The 23131-nt window shown below is 32.9% G+C and overlaps 5 protein-coding genes across 6 annotated transcripts; 4 read left to right on the top strand and 1 right to left on the bottom strand.

The window, feature by feature from the left end:
• The first annotated feature begins 281 nt into the window (after nucleotides 1-281).
• On the top strand, nucleotides 282-2846 carry LOC124929612 (cation/H(+) antiporter 15-like). Its single transcript, XM_047470017.1, has 2 exons — nucleotides 282-509; nucleotides 579-2846. Exons 1-2 carry the CDS (start codon nucleotides 282-284, stop codon nucleotides 2844-2846), a joined length of 2496 nt encoding a protein of 831 aa, XP_047325973.1.
• A 2284-nt stretch (nucleotides 2847-5130) lies between these two features.
• On the top strand, nucleotides 5131-8765 carry LOC124929611 (ring canal kelch homolog). Its single transcript, XM_047470016.1, has 10 exons — nucleotides 5131-5350; nucleotides 5434-5612; nucleotides 5692-6342; nucleotides 6413-6523; nucleotides 7099-7414; nucleotides 7651-7850; nucleotides 7969-8045; nucleotides 8148-8249; nucleotides 8332-8518; nucleotides 8604-8765. Exons 1-10 carry the CDS (start codon nucleotides 5191-5193, stop codon nucleotides 8691-8693), a joined length of 2073 nt encoding a protein of 690 aa, XP_047325972.1. The 5' UTR covers nucleotides 5131-5190; the 3' UTR covers nucleotides 8694-8765.
• A 308-nt stretch (nucleotides 8766-9073) lies between these two features.
• On the top strand, nucleotides 9074-9885 carry LOC124931672 (PRA1 family protein B3-like). The gene has a single exon (XM_047472195.1). It carries the CDS (start codon nucleotides 9122-9124, stop codon nucleotides 9752-9754), a length of 633 nt encoding a protein of 210 aa, XP_047328151.1. The 5' UTR covers nucleotides 9074-9121; the 3' UTR covers nucleotides 9755-9885.
• Nucleotides 9886-13655: 3770 nt separating this feature from the next.
• Nucleotides 13656-18087, top strand: LOC124932116. Of its 2 annotated transcripts, none has more exons than XM_047472721.1 (11): nucleotides 13656-14034; nucleotides 14320-14362; nucleotides 14548-14601; nucleotides 15110-15173; nucleotides 15612-15668; nucleotides 15949-16055; nucleotides 16487-16525; nucleotides 16686-16774; nucleotides 16854-16932; nucleotides 17587-17634; nucleotides 17808-18087. In XM_047472721.1, exons 1-11 carry the CDS (start codon nucleotides 13847-13849, stop codon nucleotides 17886-17888), a joined length of 849 nt encoding a protein of 282 aa, XP_047328677.1. In that variant the 5' UTR covers nucleotides 13656-13846; the 3' UTR covers nucleotides 17889-18087. The 2 variants fall into 2 exon arrangements, with proteins under 2 accessions (XP_047328677.1, XP_047328678.1); XM_047472722.1 differs by having other exon boundaries at nucleotides 13965-14034; nucleotides 14320-14376.
• A 1524-nt stretch (nucleotides 18088-19611) lies between these two features.
• On the bottom strand, nucleotides 19612-20588 carry LOC124931072 (abscisic acid receptor PYL4-like). The gene has a single exon (XM_047471459.1). It carries the CDS (start codon nucleotides 20396-20398, stop codon nucleotides 19781-19783), a length of 618 nt encoding a protein of 205 aa, XP_047327415.1. The 5' UTR covers nucleotides 20399-20588; the 3' UTR covers nucleotides 19612-19780.
• Nucleotides 20589-23131: the final 2543 nt, after the last annotated feature.

The raw sequence follows: 23131 nt of genomic DNA, 5'->3' as shown, positions 1-23131 counted from the left end.
AGAAATAAGTGGAGAGTTGGTAAAGCATGTATGTATGTTTGTACGGTCAACAACTTAATTGGACATATATATAGAAGAGAAGCACAACCCATGCATGAGGATGACCACGACCGTACGTATGTAGGTACTTACCACCATTTTCATTCTCATTCTGAATTTCTGTAATATTGGTCCTATTGTTTGTTTGTTTGTTTGTTCGTTTGTTTTCAATTATAATTACACTAGATATGTAGTTGTTGGTTAAGGAAGGAATTAAGCAAAGCAAAACAAAGGAAAGCAATATGACGGAATCACTTGGGCCAAACAATGACACATTGATCAATGTGGGACGAAACACGATTCTGTGCATGGACCTTGACACCATTACCGGTGGGTTCGGGGTTCACAATCCCCTCGACTTCACCGCCTCTCTTCTCCTCGTCCAGCTCTCCCTCATCTCCGCCATATCCATCCTCATCGATTTGGTTCTCCAGCCTCTTGGCCAGTCAAGCATCGTGGCCCAGATTGTCGTAAGTTATAAATTATATAATTTCTTCATTCCAATTTTCATAAATTAATTTATGTCAATTCATTTCCAGGGCGGTATTATCGTTGGACCCACGTTTCTTGGCCACGACAAAGACTTAGCACTGGCCTTGTTCCCTCCAAGGAACACCATGGTCTTGGACACCATTGCCGCTTTCGGTCTAATGTTCTTCTTCTTCTCCATAGGAGTCAAGATGGACATATCCATGTTGGCCAGACCAGGGAAGGTGGCCGTCATGATAGGAACCTTCCTCATGTTCTTTACCACTCTGCTTTCCGTCATGATCTCCTACGCCATGAAGACGTACATACCCATGGACAAGTCCCTCGCCCGAGCCATCCAGTTCTACGCCGGTTCCCAGTGGCTAACCGCCCTCCCCAGCCTCGCGTGCCTCCTCACCGAGCTCAAGATAGTCAACGCAGACCTCTCGCGCCTCGCACTCTCCATCACAATTTTCAACGACACCGTTGGAGTCCTCTTCATCATAGGCGGGGTTGCCTTCATCGAGAGCGCCAGTATCATCCAGGCCGCCCTCATTACCTTTTCCTCAGTCGTAATCATTTTCATCATTGTTCTTTTCTTTTACCCCGTCGTCAAGTGGATCCAACGCAGGGTTATCAACGACGACAAAGGTGTCCAGGAGTGGCACATCATCGTTCTCTTCATTTGCGTGCCTCTCACCGCCTTGATGACCGAGATGGTCGGCCAGCATTACATATTAGGCCCCTTTGTATTAGGACTTATGGTGCCCGAAGGCCCTCCCTTGGCCTCCGCCATTGAGACCAAGCTCGACTTGTTCATTTCAAAGCTGCTTTACCCTGTTTATCTCACCGTCAGCGGCCTCAGCACCAATGCCTACACCATAAGCGGGAAATCTGCCTGGATTCTCGGGCTCCTAACCCTGTTTTCTTGTATTATCAAGACCATAAGCGTCATGTTGCCCGCTTGTTATATCGGCATCCCGGTGCAAGAAGCTTTCGTGCTCGGACTCATGCTCAATGCCAGGGGAGTCAGCGAGCTCATTGTTTACAACTTTTGGAGTGATTTCAAGATCCTTACGGAAGGAGACTTCTCGTTTGCGGTGTTTGCAGTGATAGCGGTGACAGCCATCATCACTCCGCTGATAAGACACCTTTACGACCCGTCCAAGAACCAGATTCCACTTAAAAGAAGAAACATTCAGCAATCTAAGCCGGGGACAGAGCTTAAGATATTGGCATGCATATTTGACGAAGTTAACGTGCACACGATGGTAAACCTTCTCGAGGCCTCCAACGCTACGCGCGAGAATCCAATCGCCGTCACCACCCTCCTCCTGGTGGAGTTGGTGGGCAGGTCCATGCCCATGCTCATCGCCCACGAACCGAACCAGCCCGCGCGTCACGACAGCTCGGCCGCGATCATCAACGCTTTCCATCAATACGAGCTCTACAACCAGGGATGCACCAGTCTCCGCGCCTTCAGCGCTATATCTCAATTAGACATGATCCACGAGGACATTTGTCGCGTGGGGGTCGACCAGAACTCCTCCATCATCATATTGCCTTTCCACAAACAGTGGGCCATCGACGGCTCCATCGGATCCATGAACCGAGCCATCCAGGCCATGAATGTCAGAGTCCTGGACCGTGCTCCCTGTTCCGTCGGAATCCTGGTGGACCGCGGGGGCTTGCATGGAACTCTGTCAATCCTCAACAACCAATCCACTTACCACGTGTGCGTCCTATACGTGGGCGGTGCCGACGACAGCGAGTCCCTATGCTACGCTGCTAGGATGGCGAATCACGAGAGCGTGGTTATGACGCTGGTTCGGTTCTTGCATTTCGGAAGCGACAATGCCCGGGAACGTAAAGTGGACAACGAGCTAATCAGCGAGGTCCGACGAGCGCATGCTGGGAGGGACGCATTCTCGTACAGGGAAGAGCTTGTGAGGGATGGAGTGGGTTTGGCCGCTTGTATCAGAGGACTGGAGAGTTCGTTCGATCTGATTGTAGTAGGGAGGAGCCATCCGGATTCCCCGTTGATGGTGGGGCTTGAAGAATGGAGCGAGTGCCCTGAACTGGGAGTGGTTGGCGACATATTGGCGTCGGCTGATGCAAACAGTACTTCGTCGGTATTGGTTGTACAACAACAAAAGATCCTGGGAGGAAAACTGGTTCATCGCGCGATGAAACACCTGGCCGGGGATAGAGATTCGCTTCTGATGCAGCCAATGCCAACACCGGTGGGCGAACACAATGATCACTCGTGGGTAAGCGAACAGAACGAACCCACATGGGCGGTTGCAATGGACAAATCATCTGATAGAAAGTTTAATTAAGCTAAAATATATCTTCCTCGATAGGAATATTAGGATATATAGGTGCCAAATTAAAGGTCCCCCACCCATGCATGTACTTCTTTTAGTCTAATTTTAACAATTTAATTAAGACACCACACCAACTAGTTACAATTATCCAGCTCATTTAGAAAGACAAATTTAGATTGTGTCTGTAATTTAGATTTCCTAATTATGAAGATAGATTTTTTTGTTCATTAAATTAAATAGTACAGTTTCTATTCATTTCATTGGAGAGAAATCAAATAAATAAAAATCAAACAAATTAATATCTGCAAAAATCCTTCAAAATGACAATGAAATTTTCGACCAAATTTGTCGTTTCCTAGTCATATAAGATGATAGTATCGTGAAGTATCTACAACAAACAATAGAGATTATTAAATGTTTTACTTATCTTCAACCAAATTATCCAATGTAATCTCGTTATTTTAGACATACAATTTTAGCTATCTCAATCCACGTTTTTCAATTCAGATCAATATTACTCAAATAATCTAATGGATACCATTAATGTTACAAATAAGATTATAAATATTAAAAGCATCCATACAATTAATGTAAAAAAATGAAGACTCGTCTCTACTTTCTTTATGCACAAACAAACGACAAAGACAAACTAATATAAATCTTTTACGCATATATCTAACATCAACTAAAATTCTATTATGAATTGCGATCCACCAAAAAAATATCTTAGTGAAAACCTTATACTCACATAGTTTCCTCCAACCAAACATAGACTAACCATTTTATTCGAAAAATATAATAATAATGTCAGTAAAAAAAACTTTTCCATAGATATAATATTTAGTCTTACCATGTTGTAAATTGCCCAATTTATAGTGACTGTATCTTTGAAGAAAGTAAAATTTTGATTTATAAAATTTTGATTAAAAATATAAAAGTGTAGTTAAATTTAAAATAAATCACATTAAAATATGACTAAATTATAAAATAAATTTAAAGATAAATAACATTCACCTTTAACGCTTTAATATTTCCTAATTAGTACAAGTAACTTTATTTGCACATAAGGAAATAAATCCTATAAAGCTTATTACCACTAATTTAAAAGATAATAAAATAAATTTGACTTGACAAATTCATTTGTAATTTTCCATAAAAGTTGATGTGATTTTATTCATAAATAAATATATAAGTTAAATATCAAAATATTATCTCATATAAATTAATTATTTAACCAACCATAATCTTATTTGTAATCTCCTTTATATTAATGCATTTAATACGGAAAATGAGAAGTTTATAGACATTTAATAAAAATGGTCCTTTAATATTTTACCCTTTTTGGAGACACGTTAAAATTATGATCATGGCCAAGTTTATACACTACGTTGAAAGGTGGTAAAGCTCTGCGCCCAGAAACCGCTCAGACTACTACTCTCACTCCTTGACTCGCTTTCTCTTTCTAAAATCGGAGCCCTAGACGACGAGGAAGCAAGGTATTTAGAAATCTGATAATTTGAATGCATATATGCAAGTCAGCTTCTTGATTTGATACAGGGAAATAAACTGTCGAGTCAATTATCGATGAATTCAACTTGCGATATGAACCCAGTATCACTCGCCTGAATCTGATCTGCTGATTCTTCAGGCCCTTATTCTACTGGAACATTCTCTCTTTTCTGTAAGAATGCAAACGCACTCTGTCCTAAGACTGTTAATGTTTTGAGGCAATTTCTTCGTTTGCCACATTTATTTATTTCTCACTTTCCAATTTGCTTGCCCGATCGATCTCTTTGTGATCTCTTCGGGAACATGATTGGCACTTCTTCTCACTCGTTCTTTCCTTTCGGTGCTGCAAAAATAGCTTAACGATTGAGGAAGCAAGGTCCGCTCAACCTGTTGACGAAGCGAATCTGCAGGAAATAGGTGATTTCTGAGAATTTTTTCCGCATTTCTTCAGGCCACCTACCATCTTTTGATGTTTGTGTTTAAGAATGAAAGCTTCTCTTGAAGGCAAAGTGTCAACTTCTCTCACCTTTAAGGCCTGTAACTAATTAAGTTGTGACATTCACTTATTGAATCTCAATAAAAGCAAATATTTTCATATAACAGTGCATAATTTCTGTATAGACAGAACATGCTTATAGCGAAGAAATCTATTTCACATCGCGTGTAGATAGATAGAGGGCTTGTAGCAGAAGTTGAACTTCTGCAGCCACTAACAGTAGTCTAGCAAAGCAAAATAAGGCCACCTACCAAATACAAGGATATTTGAATTGAATCCTTTTATTTCTTGCTTTTGTTTTTGTTTTGGACTGCATCTTTTGATGTTTGTGTTTATGATTTGAAATTAAGGATGGGGGCGGGAAAGAAGACGAAGAATGCAAGAACGGAATCCTCTTGGACAGTGAATTCCACCACACCAGCTAGAAACTTGAGGACGACCGAAATCGGGGCAATTATTTTTGGTTGCAAGCACAACACAATTCAAGAATGTTACAATAATCTATTATTTGGTTTGTTTGAAGCCTTCTTTCATGAGTTATGATTGATTTTATGATTTCAAGTTTGAGATTTTATTTTTTTTATACTTGAACAGGTTTGCCAGCACCACATTTTGCATATGTGCGAAATGTCAAACCTGGTATGCCACTTTTTCTATTCAATTATAGTGATAGAAGACTTCATGGTGTTTTTGAGGCTGTTAGCCAGGGACAATTGAACATCAGTCCTTATGCATGGACGGATGGATCCTACTACACACCATATGAGGCACAGGTGCATGCTTCTCAAACTTTAACTTGTTATTTTCTACATTCAATGATCATATCCAGAAACTGAATATTTTTCATTGTAGGTAAAAGTTCGGGTTGTGACTCAATGCAATCCAATCAATGAAGAGAGCTTTAAGCCAATAATTGCAAGCAACTACTATGACGAGAGGTTGTTTTGGTTTGAACTAGACAAAGTTCAAACTGATAACCTGATGTCTAAGTTTCATGCAAAGCCAAGGGAAATATACAAGAGGCCTCCCTTACCACAAGGCCCAATTGCCGAGGCTTCAAATGCTTGTGCAGTGAGTGGGACTAGAGCGTCCATTCCTGAGAAGAAGTGGAGTTCATTGTTTAAAACTTCACCGGATAATGAGGCCATAGCAGAAGCTTCTTCAGATTTGTATGCCAATGCAGGGTGGGAATCTGTGCAACCCATGCATGAGTCCAACTGGGATAATTGTTCTAATTTTGATCCTATACCTGTTTATGTAAACCAAGAAGTAGAGCACTCACAGGATGATGAATTAAGTGTTGATGCACCAAGTTCAGTTGAAACTAATGTTGTTGACTCACCGACTAAGGCACCTTGTTTGGATGGAGGCCTTGAGTATTCTAGTGTACCTGAGGACTTATTACATTCAAGGGAAGAGTTGACATCACATAATAATAACATGCAAGATTCTGTTCATTCAATGGTCAGGGAACATTCGAAAGCTGAGTTTACTTCAAAGGAGGTAAAAAGATTTTGTTAATACCCATCCCTTATTATACCTGTATTGTAATATCTCATTTCTTCAATTACAGATTGGCGAATGTTCCAGTGATTGCTGCTCAAGATTGTTTGAAGAAGTTAAGAAATTGAAGATATGTTGCTCACAACAAGAACAGAAGATTAGTGTTCTGGAGCAGGCACTGGTAGTGGTAGGCTTTCATCATTGTTAATTAAAACATTACTTTACTAGTGTGTAGTTTTGGAATGCATCTTGTTCTTTGTTTTCTATGAAGCTAATCCACCAAGAAAGTCACAACAAAACACAAAAATCAAACCAAAATACCTAGTTGAACCCCAAGCCTAATAGATGTCATTTTGCTATTGTTTCTAGACCATGATTCAGACATATAAATTTTGTAATATGCCTAAAATTTAAAGATTTCATTTTGCTATTGCGTCATTTCACAATTAATAAATGCCTAATCTAGCTCCAAGCAGGTTAATATGAAATGCTTTTGCATCATTCTTAACATTTTACTAGAGAACTTTAGATGTTACACTTAAAGGACCTCTCTTTTATTATATGCATGACTTTAAAAAAATACTTGAGAATTTTGTTTCATCTGTTTGCTTTTTTTGTCTTTTGTTATATAACATAGCATATCTGATATCCTATATGATTACTATCTTGTCAAGAAATATGCTATGTAGTTGTATCATTGAGTTGTATTCATTCAAACAATTGGGCACATTTTCACTCTTTGACTGAACATCTCAGGTTGAATCAAAGATACAAATGCAGAATCTTATGCACCTGAACAACCACCAAATGGAATCTTCTCCTTTGACCTCTGCTGACTGTTTTGAGGACAATATATATGATCACAAACCCATATATGATGCATCAATATATATTGTTGGAGGATACAATGGTGATTTCTGGTTATCATCATTAACTAAATATTCACCTCTCTATGATGAGATGAAACCCCTCCGCCCAATGCCTTTTTTGCGGAGTTACGCATCTATAGCTAAACTTAATGGTGAACTTTTCGTACTTGGTGGTGTTCATGGTAACACATGGTACGACACAGGTATTAACCGCACTAGTGTTTTCAAAGTGTAATTGTCGCAAGATGTGATTTCACAATTAAACAACTTTACTAACCCTGAAGCATAAGACATTCCAAAAGACCAAAAAGGAAGTCTTTCAAAACTCGACAGAACCCATTTACATCCAAACCATACAAGTTTTCTTGAAAACAAATCACGTCTTATTTTTTTCATTGTATTTTTTTGGGGGTTATAATTAATTTATTTTATTCTGAAGTTGAGTCATACATCCCTTCGAATGACATTTGGGTCACCCGCCCTTCAATGAATGGGAAGAAGGAAAGTCTAGCAGGAGTATCTCTGTGGGACAGGTTGTATGCATTAGGTGGCGGGGATGGAGTTGAATGTTTTTCAGATGTTGAATTCTTAGATTTGAATGGTGGAAGGTGGATTACCTCACAGTCCATGCAACAGAAGGTAAGTACGTCATTATATATTAACTTGGAAAGCATTTGAACCATTCCTATTTTAGAAACTATTTATGAAAGCTTTATTCCATCTGAGGTGATTTAACATTGACTTTATGTTGTTACAGCGCTTTGATCCTGCAGCAGCCGAGACCAATGGGGCACTTTATGTTGTTGGTGGATATGATGGAGTACATTACTTAAGGTAAGACATATGGACAATTTACCATGATTTTAGGAATATCCTGAATATGTCTGTTGGTTTTTGTTTATGTATCCACGGTAAAACCTTTATTTGCTGTATTAGCACGGCAGAGAGATTCGATCCTAGAGAAGGTTCATGGAATAGCATCAAGAGTATGAGCGTGGGCAGAGGTTGTCACTCTTTGAGTGTGCTGAATGGGAAATTGTAAGTAGAGATATTTCTTTGCATATCTTTCAGCTTTGCAGAAGATTGATTTTAAGTAAATAATTTATTTGTTTATTTACAGATACGCAGTGGGAGGTTACGATGGATCGAAGATGGTTTCATCAGTAGAGGCTTTTGATCCTCGGGTTGGTGCTTGGATGTCAGTTGAGAACATGAAGGGTTGTAGAGGTTCGTTTGGAGCTAGTGTGGTTGGGGAGAAGATATATGCGATTGGTGGAGTGGGTGAAAATGATGTGGTCCTTGGGACGGTAGGATGAATATCAATTTTGACAATCTTTCTTTTTTTGGCTCCCCTTTACTAAACAAGTAAATATTTTTGTTATGGCTTGGCAGATTGAATGTTACAAAGAGGGTACTGGATGGCAGGTGACTGACCTGAAAGGCATTGGAGAAAGGGGATTCTTCTCTTCCATTGTGATGTAGCTGATTAGAAGTGAGTGTTATCTTTTCTTAAAACTGATTTTTTTTTATTAAAGTCAGAAGTCCAACAACAACAACCAAAGTTATGTTAATGGAGGATGAACAAGTTTAGTTAGTGTATAAGGTTGTGGTGGGGACCTCTCCTTTCATAATTATAGATACTTGTTTAGTAAGTAGCATTTGGTAGTGACTTGTAATATTACAGTTAGCCACTACCAAATTTCATTTTTCAAAAAAGAAAACTATTCCCTTTAATTATTATTATTATTATTATTATTATTTGTATGAGGATGTGATGTCGACCAAACGGGAGGAGTCAGCTTGAGAATGAATTTTCTAATTTTCTCTAATAAAAGTTGGCTTCAAATCCACTAGTACTAGTACTACTTTAAAGTCAAAACTTCTCTTCTCTTTGACACCAACAAATCCCAATGGTTTCGCCACCATCCCTCTGGATCTCCCAATCCTTGCTGCAGCTGCAGAAGCGGCTTCCAATTGCCTCACCGGCTTTACGCGCCTTCTTGTCTCGCCTCTCTTCTTCCATTCGACACGGTTTCTCTCAGCGTCGCCCCTGGTTGGAGCTCGTCGACGGTAGCTCCATTTCCCGCCCCGAAACGCTATCCGAGGCTCTCTCTCGCATCCGCAAGAACCTCTCCTACTTCCAAATTAACTACATCACTCTAATTGCATCAGTACTTGCAATCTTTCTAATCTCTCATCCTTTCTCATTCCTACTCCTCCTCTGCCTATTAGCTGCCTGGCTCTTCCTCTACACCTTCAGATCCTCAGATCAGCCTCTCGTTATCTTCGCTCGCACATTCTCCAATCGAGAGACTCTCGCCGTACTCGTTGTCTCCACTATACTTGTAATTTTCCTCACCAGCATCGGATCGATCATCATTTACGGTTTATTGGTTGGATTTGCTATAGTTTGTTTCCATGGAGCATTCAGGCTTCCGGAGGATTTGTTCATCAACGACCAGGAACCGGTGAACCCCACTGGTTTCATCTCTCTTCTCGATGCTGCAACTCCATCCGGCACTGCAAGGGTTATGGTATTATAGCCTTAACTACTTTAAGGTAATATATAATATTCATTATTAAAGCTCCCATCCCTTTTACTCATTCATGTAACCAAAAACATATATAATATGATTCTATAAATTATTCAAAGTTAAGTATTCTTTTAAGGTAAGGATCTCTTATATCATATATGTAAAAATACTTTGCCTTTTTCAAATTAATTTCTACATAAATATAATTTGTGGTAGTTCATACTTAAATTCAAATTAAACTAATCAAATAAAATAAGCCCCCAAACACGAATTCTATTGGGATTCACTTAATTTGAAGAAAATTATTAGAGTAGGAAGAAGAGAGACAATAATATTTTAGGGTCGGTTTGAAAAAAAATACAATAAAAATAATTTGAATATATAAATATATATTTATCAAGATATTTTTTTGACACATTTTGTTATAATGGTTTAAACATCCATAGTTTTTTGCTTAGAGTTTGATTCTCATAAAAAAAAATAATAATATGATTTACAGGTTAATTTACCAAATTAAAAAATAATATCGGATTGACATTATAACTTTCTAAATTAAAAATAATAATTACCCACGTTAATCATGTTTTAAATAATAAAACAATAATATACTTTTGTATAGAAAACATATAAAAAAATAGAATTACAATAATGAGTACGGTGTTCAATATTTGGTCTGAACTCTGAATTGAATATTCGATCGAATTCGAATTACATTTTCGTTTTTCGAATCGAATTCAAATACGGTTTTCGGTTTGATTTTCGAGTTTAGGTTTCAACTCGAAAACCGAATATAATTTTTATTATATTATATATATATATATATATATATATATATTTAATTATATATATATATATATTAAATTATCATGAGTCTCCTACTATATATCTATATTAAATTCATAATTCTTCGTTCCCTTTTCTTTTTCTCTAGCCGTTCACATCTCTCAACCGCCATATATTGTGGTTGTCTACACTGTTTTACTTTTATTTTCAATTGTCGAATATATTGGCGTTGAGTCTTTAAGCTTAGATTACGTGATTTGTATTTTTTTTTTATAATTAAAGTAGATAAAATCTTTTTAACAACTTATTTATTTTGTTAACTGTTTTAAGATTTTTTTATCTTATGGTAGATGATGTTCAATATGATATAAACCGAATATCCGACCAAATTCGAACCGAATTCGAATAAATCAAGTTATTTCGAATTTGTTTAAAAAAAATAAAAATTCGAAGAATCCAAAATCCGAACCGATGAACAACCTAATGAACTTTAAAAAAAAAGTGAAATTGAGAATTATAACATACTTAAATTCTAATTTCAATTCTTAATCTTATTCTTATGTTCTATTAAATCTTGGAATTGACCTCAATTTCAACCCAACCTTAATGATTTTAGTATGCAAATTATATGTTAATTTATACAACCTAATCAATTAAAGGTAACTAACTAAAATTAAAATCAACTAATCACAATTCACCACTAATAACTTGGTTAGAGATGTTTGTGTATATGAATTTGATATAAATTAAAAATATTATGTTTGTATAAATAAATTTGATAAATTGTATCATATTGATCAAATTAATAAAAAATTAATAATGATGTTAATTTTGTGTCATGCAGCAAGTTTTTTTTTAATTCACGTCATACTCACAACCCATTAATTGAATAAATATTATATATTTTTTCAAATTTTTATAGTCAAACAAAATACTTTTATTTTGTTTATAACTAAATTTGACATTATTAGCAAATATGATATTAATAATGATAAGCAAATACACAAAAAAAGGAAAACAAAATTAAAAAACAAAAATTTCTAATGACAAAATTTCTGGTATGCAACCATTATCAGAAGTACTGCTTTTATAACTGATTAAGATAGTTTAAGTACAAATTCACTTTAGAGGGACTTTAAAAAGATTTAAGTTGGGACTCCTTAAAAAGATTTAAGTTTTTGTTAAGGTTTGAAAACTAAACTTATAGTATTATATATTCTCTATATCATTTTTAAAAACATTAAAAAACTTAAAAGAAATAAAGTTGCATAGGACCGGTCCGTCATAAATATCAAACTTTTGGGGGCGACAATAAATATGTTAATTTGAAATTGACCCGCGAAAACCGAACCGAATTGTCCCGTTTGGGAAAGTTTTTCCTCAAAATCGAACGGGATGGTATTTGTATCTCTTACCCCGCCCCGATTTCACCTCGATTCTGTCCCGAACACTATAAACATAATTAAATATATTAAATCACCAATATATTTATTTATTCACTATATTTTATAAGAGTATTAAGATTATTTATTTATAATAATATAAAATTTTAATATATTACAATATATATTATATTAAAAAATTCGTTAATATAATTTTATTGTATAATTTTTTTAAAAAATTTTAATTGTTCCCCACGAGATTCCTCGAAATCAAAAAAAAATGAACGGGACGGAGATGGTAATAAAAAATCCCGAAATTAAAACGAGGCGGGGATGGTAAATGCATTCCCCGTCCCGAACCGCCCCATTGTTATCCCTAGCTGACCATGCTTAAGTGACAATATATTTTTTAACCCATTAAGATAACTCAATAAGAGTACTTCTTAAATGATCAAAAGTCACTGATTCAATTTAAAACGTAGAAGGAAAAGTTATACATTAACTCAGACCAATATTTTTCACTAACCAAGTGTTTAAAATATATTAATGAAGGAATAGAAAACTTCATCTTCATACAATGACCAAGTCTCTCAAAACTGCTTGAACTAGACATAACATATTCAATGATTGAAGTATAGAGTAGAAGCAACTAATTTTAAATTATAAATGTAAGGTTTTACAATAGTTTCTAGAGCCTTTCGGAAGTGCAATAATTTCTATTAATACAATTCCTTAATGAAACCTGTAAATCTGCATTTGAATACTAAACATATGCTGGGCTTTCCATATATATATATATATATATATATATATATATATATATATATATATATATATATATATATATATATATATATATATATATATATATATATATATATATATATATATATATATATATAGATATAGAGAGAGAGCTATAAGAGGTAAATTATAAGGATGTTTAGAGTATATTCGAAAATCGAATCAGATTCTTATCAATTTTAATAATATTAACCGAATTTTATTTTTGTTTCGAATCGAATTTAACTTTTTAAATATATTATATATAATAAAATATATTATTAAAATAAATAATAAAAGTTTAATTTGATTTTGTTTGATTGGCTTAACTCAAAAATTAAATTAAAAACCGGTTTAAAATTCAATTCGAAAATCAAAAATCATATTATGTGAATTCGAATTCGAGTTATACATTCGGTTCTAACCAAATATTGAACCTACTAAATTATATATTTTATTGTCATTTAATTTGAAATATAAAAAATAATATAAATTATTTTATATTTGTGTATTTGACTTAAAATAAAAGAATTTTATTTTTGTAATTAGTTAAAGTTTATATTCTTTTAATTTATTATTATTTAATATTTTAATTATTATATTTAATAATGAAAGAAATTTTAATCTATATAAAAATTAATTATAATTATAAATTTTTATATTTATTTAGTTATAACAAATAAATAATATTATTTATATTTTAATTAAATTATAGAACAATCTAATAATAATTAATTAAATTATTATTTTTACAAATTATAATATTTATATTTATTTATATTATATAATAATTTATTTTTTTAAAAAAGATCCAAGTATATTAGTATATAATAATATTAATAAAGAGTATAGGAAAAAAAATTTGAGATGAGATTACGAGTGTGCGTTTATAAATTTGGTATGTTATATGTTTGTGCTAACCTTACAAATATATCAAAGGCGGTTTAAAAACAGAATGCCCTAACCAAACACCACTTTAAGATTATTATTATAATCTATCTATAATGTTTTCCTCCTGAAACTGTTTCTATTATTAATTATTTTTTCCCAACGATTGATTGATTATCAGTTCTTCTCGTCGAGCAGAGCTAGAGCTGCTGTTGCTGTTGCTGTTGCTGCTGCTAAGTGCTGATTGGATTCGTGGGGTCAGAGAATGAAACCCGCCGGCGATTCTGTGAGATGGGTTAGTCTCACATTCGCCGTTTACGTCCTCCACCGACTAAGCTTCAATTCGGTGTTCGGCCAATGCGAACTCAGTATCACCGACAGCAATAAACTCTATAACTACACTCTAGCCTCCCCAATCCCTAACTTCCCCCATGGAGTCCTCAGTGAAGATGGGTACTGTAATCATCCCCCCCTCCTTATCTCTCTATGTATATATACACGTATTTGCTCGATATTAGATCCAAAATGATGAATCCAATTGCATGTTTGATTTTGATAATATTGTTTTAGAGAGAATGGCTTACATTGTCTTTACGAATAGTAAGAACAGCACTGGCACAGTGACCGATTTTCATGGAATTTGAAATTTTGAGACGAAATAATTTATCATTCTAATGAAAGCTTAGCTCCAAATGCTGCACCGATTAAAGTATTTTTGTTATCTTTCATTTCATTCAGATTCTACAAGGTTGCAGCAAACGAGACAATACTTTGGTTTCAGGTTTGCTCCATCAGGTTACATTTTCATTAATATGCTCTGTTTCTTCTACCCTGCACGAAGCTAGATGATTGTGTTTAGTTGAATGTCAACCTAAGTCAATAAACGAGACTATTCTGTGACTTCATTTTTCTATTGTAATTACTTCAGGCTATATAGCTAATTCTCTTCTTATTTCTATGGACCAGCTTTGTGATTCAATGGTTTTCAACCATGAGCAACCTCGATGTTTTGGCTGCAAGGTAAGTGCTAATTGAGGTCTAGTACTTGTTTGTCTGGCTATCTTGTTGGTTCGAATAATGCATGACATTTGACATAGGGTTGGAATGATGTTTCTCGGAGAAGTGACACAAATTGGTTTATCTATTCAGTCATCTATTGAGTTTGCCTTTATGTTTCTGTGAGCTGATTTAATATCCTAATCTTTTACTAATTGCTCCTTAGTGATTTTGGAACTTTGACAGTTCTTAAATAAAACCTATTAAGAACCACTTTTCCGACAATAGTCTACCCTTTCTGTGTCTTATCAAAATGCATGTTCTGCATGTCCATATGAAGAATTTATAAATGGAAGTCATTAATCATTCTGGGCAGAGCTTTTTTTTATACAATCACATTAACATGGAAGTTGTAGACTTAAGTAGCCTCATGCTTTGCTTACGTGGTGGTCAGAATTTTATTTTATTTACTTATTCAAAAAGAAAAGAAAATTTAATCCTCATTCCGAGTTCATGTATTTCCATTCTCCAGGATTGTGGAGGAACGTCACACTGTGGCATGTTTTGTAGCGCCCTCGTGGTTAACAAGATTGAAGGTGAACTCTTGCCAAAATGGATGGGCACAATTTTATTAGTATTTTGAATTCTTTGATGCAACTTGTTAAAACTTTTAGAACTTCTATTATTACTTCCCAAAGGTTTGCACAAAATAAAGATGCATTTGTTGTCTTCTCTTCTGATACTTGCTGGATGCGATCATGCGACCTGCATAAGGTTTGTTGGTGTTATTTGGGGTATTAACTATAGAAAATGATTTGGCTATGGAGTATGGATGACAATTGTCAATTTAGTTGCCTCTGGGTAACTGTGTTTAGAACTGAATAGTAGGTAATAGTGAGTACCAACTTCAGTAGCTGTAAATTCTATTTTTTGGAGAAGAGAGGGAGAATGATAGCCTTTTTCCTAATTAATTACTTCCCTGAAAAAGAGTATTCATCTTATGTAGCTGATTGAGTTTCTGTTGTCTCTTATAGGTTATCCCGTCTGTACCACCATTGGTCATACCTCAAGTATGACTATTGATGTTGTTGGTAAGATATCTTTTAACTCATTAATTGGAACAAAAGAGGTTCTGTTCAGTTTGAATTTGAATTAAAACTGTCATATATTTTGATGTTAATGAAATAAACTATTTCTCAAATTCAAACTAAAGCTTTTGTATTTGACAAGATTGAGAATCAACCTCACGCCACAGCATCATGTAGTTGGTAGATTTACTATTATCAATATACCATGTGTACACATGTTTCCCCATATGAAGCTGAATGTTAGATGTCTAAGAACGGTATATTTTGATTATGAACTTAACAGACAAAAAGAATCCCCGCACTGGTGTCTCAGTTAGAATGTCAAGTACTAGTTCTGGAAACAACTGCTCACTCACTGTCTCCGTAATATGCGACCTCGATGGAGTTCAGGTGAGTTTATAGTACACTTATTTATCCTCAAACACTATGTTCATGTCACATCCCATGTTTCTAAAGATGGTCCATTTTTCTGATGCACTGCATTTTTTCCATGTTGCTCCTGTTGTATGGCGACTTTTTGAGGGGTGATTCTCTTTGCTGTAATTTGTTCTACTTTTTTGTGCGGTAGAACCCACCTGGGGTATCTTAAGAGGTTGAGGCCTAAATTCGATTCTACCGAAAGCACCTTAACTGAAGTGGGGTTCATGATGGGGTGGGATGTTGTGCACTTGTGCTAACCTGGTCCAGGAAAAACCTTGGTCTAAAAAAAACTTATTTGTGTGTTAGATGCAACATGTAGATTTAAATGAATTTCCTTTAAAAAAATGTCACACCCTTTTTTTTTATGTCACACCCCTAATTGTTTGTATATTTGTTTGCAGGGACCTGGTGCACTGGAGAAAGTTGGAAGATGTGATTATGTGAGTGACCTAGAAATGTATATTTTCTTCTCCTGTATTATTATAATTGATAACTTATGGTTTTCACTAACAACACTCAGAAAATGGAAAACATTATGTATATCCTTTATATGATTTCAGTATCTGAATATCCTTTTGTTTTTTGGCTTTCTACTCATAGGCTACATCTTTAAGGCATCCATCTGGTTGTGCAAAGATAATATCAATAAATGGAAACAGATTGGGCTGGTTTGGTTCCTTAATGACCGTGTAGGTTAATTTAATTCCATGCTTCACAGGGCACATTTACTAATTAAGATACAGACTCATTGATGACTTAACTTTTCAGAATTGTGTGCCTCTTTGGAGCTTATCTACTGGCAGGTGTTGTTTATCGACACTACTACCTCAGGATTCGTGGTATAGATGTATGTATGCCTTCTTTCATAGACAGTTCTTATAATATATATTTGTTTTCTCCTTCTGGAACTTCAGATACATTTTTTGCTGAGATTTTGATTTTGTGGATTCTTGTTCATGTTTCTGCATTATTGATTTGGAATATTCTCTTCAGTTGCAGTTACATTTGAAATTTTTCATTATGTTAAATTGCCCTATTGGTCGTTCTGCTTCATGTATTATTATGTATAATGAGATTGAACAATTACATCTGCAAAGAGTCTTGGTTTGGTGCATGATGGCTCTCAAACACGTAAGAAGTCTAGGGTATTGAATTGGCATTTAAATCATGTTTTGAACAATTAGATTATTATCACCTGTTCATTACAACTGATAGATATGCTAACATATATCTGAGAATAAAAAACAGTCTTGCAATGAGTGAAGACACATTTTTCTAGCTCTTTTACTATTGGTTTTATTTCATTCTCGCAAGTTTGTTTCACTTGCCAATGAACTTTGTAAATGGGTAAGTCAATCTTTATGTATTGGAGATATAGATGCTTCTAACATCCCATTTTTCATTTTTTTTTCTATTGTAACTATATATTTCAGCCTTCTTAATATATGTTGGGTTTAGCAAAAAATAAAATGTATAATAGTTGTTTCCTTGCCTCTTTCAGGTTATACCCAACTTGGAATTCTGGACCAGCTTGCCACATAGAGTGCAGGTAGTTCCTAAAATTACCAAGTAAATAATAATAAGATAACTGTTACAAATTAGATAATTGAAAGAGAGCCACATGCTACCTACCTGATGAACTTCCAAAGTCTGTGTTCATGATCCAATCCTTTTGAAAGTTGGGTTAAAATTAAACCATATTTATATTCCTCTAATTTGCAGGGTATGTTTACCTGGATCGTATGTAAGTTTAGAGAACATACTGAAAGTTACAGAAGCTCTTATTCTGCTGTCCACTTCTGACTAGTTCATTAGCTTGGCTTCCAGTTTTGAAATTATGAGCAAATATTGAAATTCATTTGTTCTTTGACGTTGGTGTGGCGAAATCAGTGTTGTAACAATTGATTAATGTGATTGTGAATTCTCTATGAAACAAATGTATAGTCAGAATTATTGTTCTGAACAAGGTTTGATTTATTGGATTTTCATTTTTATAAGTTTCCGATCGGTTTGGTTTGGTTTGGTTTGGTGGATGAAACTGGGACTTTCTTCTACCTCCATATATGTCCTCATGAACTTTAATGTTATAATTTCTATTATTCATTCATGTAGAGCTGGTGCCGACAGAAATGTGACAAGTAAATGAAATTTTGCCTGGAAGATTAAGATGTTGAATAGTATTAGTATTAGTATTATAGATCTGATCTGATCTGCCCTGTCCACAAAAAAAATCAAAATGGGCACATCAAGTTGAAGTTAATATAAAAATAAGTCAATTAATGATCTAGTCAGTGTGTGTGCAAATTGGTTGAAAGTAGCATGCTTACCCAAACAAGGAATAACAATTAAGGCCTGCTTGGCCACTTGTTGTTACCAAGTTGTAGTATATATCATCAATTAATGGGTAATTGAATTCAATGTGACAACAAGTTGCATATGTTTTTGTTTTGAATACTAAATTAATTATATATTTATAAAATAAAAAAAGACAAGTTGAGGGGTTGAGGGTGGGGAAAGTATATAGTTGTTGTTGTCTTGATATCCTAAAATTTATCAACTAGGATTTATTTAATCATGTGTGACAATAACATTAACCAAGCCTTCCCTGCTTCCCCCTCTTTTGGATTTTAATTTCTTCATTAAAGCTAAGGTAGCTAAGCTAAGCTAGCTTCCCCACATTTATTTTTCTCTTTTGAGTGAGACTCATAATAACTTTCAACACTTTACAACTGTCTTAATAGAAAGTGGATGATGAGTTTATTATATAAATATTATCAATTTCTACATTCTTAATAAATTCATAGGAAATGTCTTGTTTCAAGTAATTAAATTCCATCAAGTATATATATATAATAAATAATTATAAGGGACCATGTTTTATCTTCTCTCTTCTTCTTCTTTTTTTTTTGGTTTGAATAATTGTTTTATCAAGTCAAATAGATTTATTTATATAACAAATAAACATCTAGAATTTGTTCATTATAAACTATATAGAATATAAAAAATAACTCAAAAGCTTTGTTAATAAAGTAAACAAATTGTATCATAAATTTTAATTTAAAAATAGCTCAACTTGCTCACTCAATTAATTTCTTTCTGGTCAAACTTATTTAAATTCTTTAGATCACATGTCTCTAAATAATTGTTTTAACTCTTTAATCTAAAAACATTTTATTAATATATATATATATAAAGCATTGCAATTTCTTTGAAATTATCTATTCTATCTTATTTTTGAAATTTAATTTGTCGGGACTCATTTTAGATTGTAAGGACATTTTTAATTGATATAAAATAATTTTAAAAAATAATAAAATTTTGGTTAGAGATGATGATGACTTTTCTAAAGAGTGATTTAGTTTAATGTTAAGAAATAAAACACATGTGAATCAGAGTTTAATATAGAGATTATGATTTTAATCTGAGATCAGTTAATTTAATTTATTTATTTTTTCTAAGAAGGTTTATGTATATTAAAAAGAATCGTTTAAAAATAATTTATTTTAATTTTTTCACAAGAAATCAAGAGAAAGTTTTCATTAAAATTCACAAAATGAGAAAGAAACACCGTCTGTCTAGGACAGTGAAAACAGCAATGAAAAGTCTGTGAAGTTACATTAATAATAATACTAAATAAAAAAAAGAAAAAAAGAAATATGACTTTTAAATTCAACAACCGAGTCAGGAAACCGAGTTCAATGTTTCATTCTGACCGAGTTTTCAGCATTTCTAGCCAGGGATTGCAGGTTACATCGAACTATGGTGTCGGCGAACATAATCGTCTCTTCCTTGGTATTTCCTTGCGGTACATCTACCACGTACGATTCAACCACCACCGTTTTCGTACCGTCCGGGCATTTATGCAGCGACGTCACCGATCGGTAGTTATTCAGGCGATGAACGCCGCCGACGACGGAGAAGCTGATGACGTGGCGCTCGTCGTCTAGGATCTCCAATCGCTCGGTGCTGGAAGCGGCCGGAAGTCCCGACACGACATGAACCTCTCGGAGTGTGCCGACGTCGCCGTGGCCGTCGATGAGTTGGCAGCTCTTGAGGAAGTGTTTGTATGCTTGAGGGTTATCGAATCGACGGACTAATGACCAGACGGCGTCGATTGGGGCGTCGATGGTTTGAACTAGGACAGAGAAACATTGATTGGGTCCAACCGTGTGTGTATGATATGGAACGGCGTCGTCTGGGACGATTAAGGATGTCCATGTGATGACCGCCGCCGTGGATTGTTGTTGTTGTTTGTGACAAGTGATCATCATCGGACCACCACGGGCGGTTCTAAATTGAAGAGAAGTCGGCATGTATGTATGTATGTATGTATGTTGATGTTTGATGAATTGGATGGATTCAATTGAAATGAAGAGTAGAGAGAGAGAGAGAGAGAATTGAATCGATTCTTATCGGGGAAGATGATGAAGAAAAGAGGAAGGGAGGTTGGGGGTTATTTACGAGAGAGAGAGAGAGAGAGAGAGGAGCCGGACACTAGATGCAAGTGGATCGTCAAGTTGCAGACTCTTTTGGACGGAGTCATCCCCATTTGCCTTTAAATAATCTTCCTCTCTCTCCAATCACTCTTTCTCTCTCTCTCACATACTTACTTACTTTACACACACTCAATATTATATACATGTATTCTTATTTTACGACTAATAATATCCTTACATTTTTCTCATAATAAACAACTGGGTTGTATTTTATTGGAAAATATTAGCAAATTATCTTTTCAATATATTTATACAATAATAATCTAATAATCGGTCTTATATTCAGTATATCGGTTAAATTATATATATATATATATATATATATATATAATTTGTGTGTGTAATATATAAGGTTAAACATTTTCCTCCATTATTATATACTTTTTTAGAGCATGTCGCTCTATATCTTTTAAAAGAATAAAATATATGTGGTGGTGTATTAATGATGTATTCATGGTAATTAAATTAATGTAAGATTTATATTTTACATTTATTTCAAAAGACAAACAATATTGTAAAATCAAGAAAAGAATCCTAAAATTAAATCCGTGAACAATAGACGAAAAAGCGATTATAACACATTAATAACTACTTTAAAAAAAAACTGTCAATTTTTCAATATCTTCACACGTTAAGGCTTCAAATTTTTATTTTTTTTGGACATAATCAATGGACCCAAATTAAAATATAACATGCGTATATTAAATTTGAATAGGTAGTTCGGTGGATCAAAGATTTTTTTTTTTCCAATTTCTTATAAAATGAAATATGTCTATATAATATAAAAATAATAATATTGCTAAAATATTGAAACATAAACCAATGGGAAAATATAAGCATTGTCATTCTAGCATTACATTACTTTGAAAATAATAATAATAATATATCAGATAATGTATTTAAAATTGATATATATATATATATATATATATATATATATATATATTTGGGATAATTTAATGAAATGGTAAGTTAATTCCACTTTTTTCAATTCTTTTTTCTCATTTTATTTTGTTTTTGAATTGAATCCTTTTAAAAATAAATAAATACAAGGATAATTGCTAGTATTCTTTATAACTTTGTTTTTAGTTAAACTTTTTTAATAACTTTAAATTTTAATACCATTCAATATCATTAAAGTAATATTTCTTTCTTAATTTTATATCACCTATAATTCATATCATAATTTTTAATTATTTAATATATATTTTTAGTTTTAATTATCCTTTTCAAATCTTATTTTTAATTTTCAGTATTTTTTCAAATGAGTCATTTAAACAAAAATGGACTGTTTTAATATAATTTTATTCTATTTTATTTAATATATATATATAATCTAACTTGTTTATTTATAGTTGTTATTATTATTATTTTAAATTTAAGAGATAACATATTATCATAGTCAAAAAGTTATTCGATTAATTATTATAATTTTATAACAATAATGACAAATGAAATATATGTGCTTAAAAATTTCTTAGTATCAAAATTATGCCCAAACATGTGTATTGGCAATAACTTTATATTTTTTTAGCTTTTAATAATTGTTACAAGATTATGGTAAAATTGCTTCTTCTTTTTTTATAAAACACTTTAATTGAATAATACATGAAATATAGTTATAAAGTACAATAAATATAAAATCAAACATACCTAAACATATATTTAAATAATTAATAAAAATAAAATTATAACATGTGTCGTTTTAGAGAATTCAAAAAAAAAAAAAAATATAATAGTATTTGATAAAGATTCAAACACGTATTGATGTAAATTTAGTTTGGTTGATTCATACTTAAAAATATTATAAAATTTGAATAAACTATTGCTATTATCAATTGAATAATACATGAAAAAAATACTTCTTAAAGAGTAAATGAAATAATATATATATATAAATAAAATGTAAAAGTTAATTAGAGCTAAAATAGTGAGTGATAATTTTATTAAAATTTTAAAGTTAGTAAATAATATATTTTATTTTAAGTACAAAGAAGAAAATCAAATATTTAGATATTTTATGTAATAATCTAAATTTTGTAATTAATAAAGATAGAAAATTAAAAAAAAAAAATATTAGTTGTATTGTTAAAATATAGTAAATATATATTATAAATATTACCACAATATTATATAAATCTTAAATATTTTGATAATATTATTATATTATTTTTTTATATGTATAATTATATAATTGACTATAAATTAAAAGTATATATATATAATGATTATTATATATATATTTCAAAATGTTTCCATGTAAATGGAACTCAAACAGTATAAAAGATCTTATGTTTATTACGTGGTATAAAATTGTAGATATAGTATAACTATATCTATAGGAAGTTATAATAGTTGTTTGGTCATTTAATATTTATATAAACAGTGATATTTATGTATAGTTTATACCTTGAAAAGTGTATTATATAATATTCACTCCTACCTATTACAAGGATGTATAGGATTTATAAATTTTAAAATTCCTATTTTATTCTTTAATTTTATATAATAGGATACAATTAATAATAATTATTTTAATTTTAATTTTTG

The sequence above is a fragment of the Impatiens glandulifera genome, chromosome 3 (assembly GCF_907164915.1).
Source record: "Impatiens glandulifera chromosome 3, dImpGla2.1, whole genome shotgun sequence".
Taxonomy (NCBI): Eukaryota; Viridiplantae; Streptophyta; class Magnoliopsida; order Ericales; family Balsaminaceae; genus Impatiens; species Impatiens glandulifera.
This window is presented reverse-complemented; position numbering and strand designations above follow the sequence as displayed.

Excerpts from the sequence above, each read along its gene's own strand:
- LOC124929612 (XM_047470017.1), top strand. The coding sequence starts at position 282 with ATGACGGAATCACTTGGGCCAAACAATGACACATTGATCAATGTGGGA. Across the intron at positions 510-578 it reads GCATCGTGGCCCAGATTGTC|GGCGGTATTATCGTTGGACC; the intron begins GTAAGTTATAAA and ends ATTCATTTCCAG.
- LOC124929611 (XM_047470016.1), top strand. The coding sequence starts at position 5,191 with ATGGGGGCGGGAAAGAAGACGAAGAATGCAAGAACGGAATCCTCTTGG. Across the intron at positions 5,613-5,691 it reads ACACACCATATGAGGCACAG|GTAAAAGTTCGGGTTGTGAC; the intron begins GTGCATGCTTCT and ends TTTTCATTGTAG. Across the intron at positions 7,851-7,968 it reads CACAGTCCATGCAACAGAAG|CGCTTTGATCCTGCAGCAGC; the intron begins GTAAGTACGTCA and ends ATGTTGTTACAG.
- LOC124931672 (XM_047472195.1), top strand. The coding sequence starts at position 9,122 with ATGGTTTCGCCACCATCCCTCTGGATCTCCCAATCCTTGCTGCAGCTG.
- LOC124932116 (XM_047472721.1), top strand. The coding sequence starts at position 13,847 with ATGAAACCCGCCGGCGATTCTGTGAGATGGGTTAGTCTCACATTCGCC. Across the intron at positions 14,602-15,109 it reads CTCGATGTTTTGGCTGCAAG|GATTGTGGAGGAACGTCACA; the intron begins GTAAGTGCTAAT and ends TCCATTCTCCAG. Across the intron at positions 17,635-17,807 it reads GCTTGCCACATAGAGTGCAG|GGTATGTTTACCTGGATCGT; the intron begins GTAGTTCCTAAA and ends TCTAATTTGCAG.
- LOC124931072 (XM_047471459.1), bottom strand. The coding sequence starts at position 20,398 with ATGCCGACTTCTCTTCAATTTAGAACCGCCCGTGGTGGTCCGATGATG.